We start from the raw sequence: 7083 nt of genomic DNA on the forward strand, positions 1-7083 counted from the left end.
GCTGCTACCATTTAAAAGAACGAGCAATAAAAAGATACTCCATCCATCTCAAATTGTAAGTCGTTTGACTTTTTTTACACCAAGTTTAACCACTCGTCTTATTCAAAAAAATTTGTGCAAATATAGTCAAATTTAAGTCATTTTTGAAGAACTTTTATTAATAAACCAATACACAACAAAAAAAAGTGATATTTTGTACAAAACTTTGAATAAGACGAGTGGTCAAATTTGATATTAGAAAAGTCAAACGACTTACAATTTGGGATGGATTGAGTACATGGTAGGTAATTGATCAGCTTGTGGATGGGTGGTATGTTTTGTTTCCTCCCAAAACTAACCCCGTGTGGAAAACGGAAAATCCATTTAAATAGCCTCCCCCCCGTGCGTGACCCAACCGCAGGCTGAACAAGATTAAATCAAATATATAAATAAAAATCTATCTATAGAGAGAGGGAGGGGAGGGGTATTAAAAAAATCTGGCACGTCCACCACGTGCTTTTCTGCTCTGGGCATGCTACTGCTTCCATAAATACCCCCGTCTCCCCTGTATTCTGCCGTTCGTTCCCCTCTCTCCCTCCTCCTCATCGATTCTTTCACACCCCCACCAGCCGCAGCAGCAATCGCGCTAATCGCCCCCGTTAATCCCCTTCCAAATCCGCGATATTCCCAAGCATCTTCTCTTCCCCTCCCCCTCCCGCGCTATATCTCTCCTCCCATTGCGCCGCACTGCTCCCACACGCTCGGATTCCTGCTCGCTTTCTCCGCCTCCGCCTCGGATTCCATCGCCGCCCCTTTTCCTTCCTTCTTCCGTTGCCCGCCCGCCCAGGACTCTCCTTCGCGCTTCTTAGCCAGCTCCCCGCCCGCCCAGGACTCTCCTTCGCGCTTCTTAGCCAGCTCCGTCCTTCGCAATTCTTCGCCAGCCGTCGGCGAGAGAGAGGGAAGGGATCGCTCGTGACTTCGCTCACTCGGGACTCGGGATCGCGCGGCGCCACCGTACCCCGCCTGGACATGTGCGTGGAGGAGCTGGACGACGCAGCAGGGAGGCTCGGCTTCGGAGACCAGGAGATCGACAGGCGCGCAGGTGCCGCGGTGAGTATATACCCCCGTAATTCGCCCTTGATTCTTTATTTCGCTCGCTTGCTCGCCGGATGAAATTTCTTGTTTTTTCGCTCGCCGGCGAACCTCCCTCCCGCGGTTCCGTCGGCCGCCCAACCGCGGGGTCGGTTGCGGGCACGGAACTGACTTTCATTTTCTCCGTGGTGGTTGGTTGCTTCCGGGTCACCCTTTTCCCGTCGAAATGCAAATGCTTCCTCTCTGGAAATATTTGTTTGGTAATAGAGTATAGGTACGACTAGGATCAAGTTAGTTAATATTTATTGGAACGCCAGTAGAATTAAACAACTCCCGTATTCTTAGCTTCAATTTAATTCTTTTTCTCCCTCACACACTAGTATAGTAGGTGTGAAAAGGGGAGATGCTCTGAATCGTTCAACGGGGACAAGTTTCTAGCACAAAATTCAGGTTGCGTGGGGGGGAATTTTTACTAAAGTCTTTGTGGTTGTACTACTAGCTTGTGGGACAATTGTTTGTTTCTGCATTGCCCTGTTGTTTTGTACTTATGATTCTGTGACGAATTTGTGGTACGAGTACCTATGATATGTGCATGTGATGTACTGGTCTGCCAAGTCTTTTCATTTCGACCAAGCAGTATTCAGTACTGCAAAGTTCACACGGTACTACTCCTGCGTCCTTCATCTACTTCAGATCAAAGCCTTAGTGATGCTACTAACACACCCTTAGAGGATGGCATACTCTTTGATACATAGACATAGCTGTTGATAATCCGCCATCTAGTCGGTTCTTAAGCATGTAAAAATAGATGGCAAAGTTCAGTTGGTACTTTACTTGTTCCTCAATGGAGGGGAAGAAAAAAAGGGTCACATACTCAAAGGTCATGTTGTCCACTCTTGATGATTGGGCACTCTGTGGACAACTCTTTATCTATGTTCTTTATAGTACTCTATCAGTCTATCTATAGCTCTCAGGTATACATAATGTCATCTGGTAGCCCGTGGTGCCCTTTAGACCTTAATGGGGTAGCTTTGTTCCTTTACCTGCTATGCTAGCGATGTTGCAAACAGGAAGTGGATTATGGAGTGGCACGCAAGAATGTCCACCTGTAGGCCTTACATGGCTCTGCTAATTAGCTCAACTGAGACGAACAACCGGAGTTTCTGATGTCCTATCATATCGCCACAGCTGTTTGCTCCTTTGCCAAGTTTTTATGATGTTATAACCTTTTTGGTTGGAAGACAAGGTGACACGTAGTACGTCTGTGCATTCTTCGGTGTTTTGTTTATTAGGGCCCTCTCTAGAAATGGTTACATGTAGCCTTTCCTGTCCAATTATGATTTGCCTTCTGTCACATAACTTTACCGAATTGGGCTTCTGATTCTACGTTGCTATCAACCAGCTGTATGATTACTTAAGTACTGCACTTTCTCTGTGATGGTAACAAGTATATCTAGGGAATTCTGGTTCCTGTCAGGGTGGGAATGCGGGAGTAGAATTTTATTCATTGTCTTGGATTTAGCCTGTTCGTTCTCATGTTTGTCTTTTTCACTAGGCTCTAATCCTCTTTTGATAATATGCAGATGGAGAGAGTTTGTGAGAACACGGTGTCTGTTGAGTTCAAGCAGACTAAGCTGAACAACTTTGTTCCGTTCATCCGGTCAGGGGATTGGTCTGATATTGGAAGTCGCGATTACATGGAAGATGCCCATGTGTGCATCTCTGATCTGGCAAAGAATTTTGGCTATAACTCGGTGGATGATGAAGTAATTTCCTTCTATGGGGTAATTACCTATTCACTCTTAAATATCCAATTCCTTCTTCAACAAGGAAATATGGCTTTTGGTTCTTCTGAAGCAATCTACCTTCATTGTAAATTTTAATGCACTCATTGAAAATTAGTACCTTTTCGAAAATTAGGAGTTTGTGTATTAACCTCTTTTAGCAGTACCAGTTAGAGGGTTGCTTCTCCGTAGTCGTACTTGCAGGAATATGAAATGTCCTATTTTTCAGTTCTCTCACAGGCTTTGATTCCTGTTCACAGGTGTTTGATGGCCATAATGGCAAAGATGCTGCCCATTATGTCCGTGATAACTTGCCACGGGTCATCGTTGAAGATGCTGATTTTCCTCTTGAGCTTGAAAAGGTTGTCAAGAGGTCATTTGTGCAAACTGATAGTAAGTTTGCAGAGAAATTCTCTCATCAGAAGGGACTTTCTTCTGGAACGACAGCACTTACAGCAATGATTTTTGGAAGGTATCGCTTGTAACTCCTGTTTGTGGTTTATCTACTTATTGTGCTGTTTAATCACATGATGGGAAGCTGCAAAATCTGATCAGAAATTTAGAGCGTGCAGTAGAGATTTAGTTCACCCTAGGTTTCTGCCTGTTTCTGGGCATGGATTTTGTGGGATTAAGTCTTCCATTAGAAGGTACTTGAAGGGCATCAGAGTTTTTCTTCAATGGTTGAACCATAGGATTCTGAGTTTAGGTTGAGTGCAAAAAGTTCTTTAGCTTACAAGACACAATTGTTAGTTATTTGACGTCATTGCTGGTGCTAACTGCTAGCATATCTTGTGCAGATCCCTTCTGGTGGCCAATGCCGGTGACTGCAGAGCGGTGCTCTCACGGCGTGGCACTGCCATGGAAATGTCCAAGGACCACAGGCCTTGCTGCATCAATGAAAGGAAGCGTGTCGAGTCACTTGGTGGCTATGTTGATGATGGTTATCTAAATGGTCAGCTGGCTGTCACCAGAGCACTTGGCGACTGGCATCTCGAGGGCATGAAAGAGATGGGTGAGCCAGGAGGGCCCTTGAGCGCTGAACCAGAGCTCAAGATGGTCACGCTGACAAAGGACGACGAGTTCTTGATCATCGGCAGCGACGGCATCTGGGACTTCTTCTCGAGCCAGAACGCTGTGGACTTCGCGCGGCGGAAGCTCCAAGACCACAACGACCTGAGGCTGTGCTGCAGGGAGATTGTCGAAGAGGCGATACGGCGGGGCGCCAGGGACAACCTGACGGCAGTGATGGTCTCGTTCCACCAGGATGCCCCTCCCCAGAGCAGATGGAACAGGACTAGGGAAGGCAGCGTCGCACGGAGCATATCCGCCGAAGGGCTTCACAACCTCAGAGTGCTCCTGGAAGGCCAATGACGCACGGTGGTGCCATTGCTGCCGTTCATTCCTGATGTGTGCTACGTTGCTGAGTGTTAACTGTAAGTAGCGATTTCCGGTATCTTGGAGCTGTTATTTCTTCCACGGTCAGTCGACATGCCAGGGTGGGTCACTATTCTTGTCCTTCAGAATAAACCAACGAGCCTGAGATCTCACTAACTGATTGTGAGATGCTGTAAATAATATGAATGTTGGAGCTAGTTATTAAGGACGAGTTAGCAGTGTGCATCCAGGGGGCTTTTGTGGCTCAGTATGTGATGTTTTTTCCCCTGATTTTCTGTAAATAAAAACAATGATTGGAATTATCGATGTAATCGAACTGGTGTTCTATTATGTGTGCTCCCCACCGATTCAGATCTACAGATCCATGTTCAGACGCATACTATTCGGTTCATGTTTCTACAGTTTTTATTACAAGGTTTTACAGGTGCTGTCGCCTAACAGACGCAAAATAAGTTGGAAACAGTCAGGTCAGCAGCATCATGTGCTCAAGAATTTGGACACAGTGAGCCTGTACTCATAACAAGATCTGACAGGGGAACCCGGACCAGATTTGATTGATTTCACATCGTACCATCCGATCTGCCATAGCATGATAGCAAGCCCGTCGAAATCAAATCGGTTACGAAGAGTACCTGTCATGAGACTGTTGGAGAACGACTTGGGTTCGGTTCGGAGCTGACAGACCACCGGTGCCCGCCTGATTGCCTCCCTGTACCGGCGGGTGCGTGACTGTGAACTTCGTCGTTAGCTTTGCATTGCATGGTCAACCGAGAAAGGTCATCTACCCGTGTGCCCACACGCCTTTTGACGCCTGCTTTTAAGCTAATCTTCAATAGATTCCTCTTAACCTAGCATTTGCTCCTACTGGTGACATGGTGTCACAGTTCCATGCATGAGCATGACCCAGGTCAATGCAGACAGCCTCTTTTTTTTCTTTAGTAGCACACAACAGGACAGCCCTCCTTGTCTGACTCCCGAGACATTTGTTTGCCACGCACACATTCAGAAACATCTGAAAGGCTCCACCCGGACGATCCAGCCACAGCCTAATTAACCATGTTGTAGCTGTAGCTCGTCTCCCCGAGACAAGGAACACGCGAACAAATACGCAGCCAGACTGCTGCGCGACATTCGGGCAACTTTTCAGGGGCGATGATGCACGCGGCGCCAGGGACCAAACAGAAAACCTGACGACGGCCGGTGGAAGGGTTTGTCTTAATTTTGTCCTAGTGCCTGCGGGCTCAGCATCAGCGCGACCTAATCCAGGGACCGGCGGCCTAAACACGGCCCAAATTTCGCGCAGGCGGCCGTCCCTAAAGGGAGACAGGGGTGCCATAGACTAAGCTACCATCTCGCACTCTTGTATGGGTATGTGAGTTGACGACATGCAGACAGTGGTACAGACAGCACAGCCAGTTTTATAGTAAAATGCTGTAGTACCTTGCGTAGGGTGTGGACAGACAGCCCACTCCTGGATCGATCCTGATAGGCATGAATGAGTGCAGCAATCACAGTGGGAAGATGATGTATAAATATGGCATGTCGTAGGCCAGATGGTTCAGACCACTTTGCCTGTTTCTAGCAGCTCCTGCGTCGTTTCCTCTTCTAGCTCTGAAAGTGTTACTCCATACACACTCGGCGACCTCTATCTACGCATACAAATGAGGACTACTAGCACTTCCTTGTCATTGGCAGCTGCCGCCACCGTCTTCCTGCTTCTGTTGCTGACGACCGCCATGGAGGTTGAAGCCATCAGACTGGACGCCGAGAGCCGCGCGGCAGTCAGCCAGCAGCAGCAAGTGAACGTTGCCAATGTAAGTGATCCTGCTTTTTTCTTCGCCACTGTCTGAATCTCTGGATCCTTTCATGCATTGGACCATTGTTTCGAGTGGGTGCTGACGTGCCTTTGTTCTTGTGATGTTTCAGCAGAAACCAAGCGAGACGTTGACTACGGAAAAGAACGCGCCCGGCGGCGAGAGGTCGTCACCTGCAGGGGAGAGCGAGACGAAGAGGAGCGTCGCTGTTGCTGTCTCTGTCGCTGGGCAGGAGGTCGTCAAGGCAACGGCGCACAAGCTGCCTGAGTTCCACGAGGACTACTACGGCGCCAGCGTCCACGAACCGAGGCACCACTGAGCAACGCATGCATCATGCAGCTGCAGCCTAGACTTCCCCTGGCCGGCCTGGTTGCTCAGATCAGATTGTTTCTCTCCGATCCCCTTTGTGCAAAGAGGAAGTAGGCTAGGTACTAGAGCTTAGTCATCAGCAGCTGTAGGCTGCTGCCATAGTTACCTCAATTACTTTGATATGATGATCCTGAGTAGCGAGCTAGCAGATAGTTTTTCTTTTTTCGTTTTTCATCTCCTAGAAGGGAAATGTAACAGTTTTGATGCGCTAACTTTTTGGCAAAGCCAAAAGCAAATCTCCCTATGCTCTCAGTGTGCATGCATGCATGCTGTGGTGCCGTGCATTGCATGTGAATGAAAGCTGACATCGGACGTGATGTGATTCTATGAACATTGACTATCTCACGCTGCTTCAACATGACCATACTTTCAGAGTTTCAGAGACTCGCATGTATAAGGGCAGCCAGCTAGGAATCCACTGTGTGTCGATCGATCAGCACCAATTAATTACTTGAGCAGAGCTGAGGTAGAAGATACTACTGTATTTATGAAACAACAAGGCAACAACTGCATAAACTCGTTTTTTCCCCCGTTTCCCTCTCGACAGATCCACTCCCAAAGAAGAAGAAAAAAATTATCAGCCTATCAGGAAGAGGTTTTGTGCCCTGGTTTCAGGTTCAAGGTGAACTGGTGACCTGTAATGTAATGTA

The 7083-nt window shown here is 47.6% G+C and overlaps 2 protein-coding genes across 3 annotated transcripts; both read left to right on the top strand.

Annotated features, from left to right (window-relative positions):
- On the top strand, positions 546–4607 carry LOC8155526 (probable protein phosphatase 2C 27). Its single transcript, XM_002488966.2, has 4 exons — positions 546–1089; positions 2655–2855; positions 3116–3327; positions 3653–4607. Exons 1-4 carry the CDS (start codon positions 1009–1011, stop codon positions 4224–4226), a joined length of 1068 nt encoding a protein of 355 aa, XP_002489011.1. The 5' UTR covers positions 546–1008; the 3' UTR covers positions 4227–4607.
- Positions 5824–6757, top strand: LOC8155353. Of its 2 annotated transcripts, none has more exons than XM_021460551.1 (2): positions 5824–6064; positions 6180–6757. In XM_021460551.1, exons 1-2 carry the CDS (start codon positions 5912–5914, stop codon positions 6381–6383), a joined length of 357 nt encoding a protein of 118 aa, XP_021316226.1. In that variant the 5' UTR covers positions 5824–5911; the 3' UTR covers positions 6384–6757. The 2 variants fall into 2 exon arrangements, with proteins under 2 accessions (XP_021316226.1, XP_002489012.1); XM_002488967.2 differs by having other exon boundaries at positions 6177–6753.

This window comes from Sorghum bicolor, chromosome 4, assembly GCF_000003195.3.
Source record: "Sorghum bicolor cultivar BTx623 chromosome 4, Sorghum_bicolor_NCBIv3, whole genome shotgun sequence".
Lineage (NCBI taxonomy): Eukaryota > Viridiplantae > Streptophyta > Magnoliopsida > Poales > Poaceae > Sorghum > Sorghum bicolor.

Excerpts from the sequence above, each read along its gene's own strand:
- LOC8155526 (XM_002488966.2), top strand. The coding sequence starts at position 1,009 with ATGTGCGTGGAGGAGCTGGACGACGCAGCAGGGAGGCTCGGCTTCGGA. Across the intron at positions 1,090-2,654 it reads ACAGGCGCGCAGGTGCCGCG|ATGGAGAGAGTTTGTGAGAA; the intron begins GTGAGTATATAC and ends GATAATATGCAG. Across the intron at positions 2,856-3,115 it reads AAGTAATTTCCTTCTATGGG|GTGTTTGATGGCCATAATGG; the intron begins GTAATTACCTAT and ends TCCTGTTCACAG.
- LOC8155353 (XM_002488967.2), top strand. The coding sequence starts at position 5,912 with ATGAGGACTACTAGCACTTCCTTGTCATTGGCAGCTGCCGCCACCGTC. Across the intron at positions 6,065-6,176 it reads AGCAAGTGAACGTTGCCAAT|CAGAAACCAAGCGAGACGTT; the intron begins GTAAGTGATCCT and ends GTGATGTTTCAG.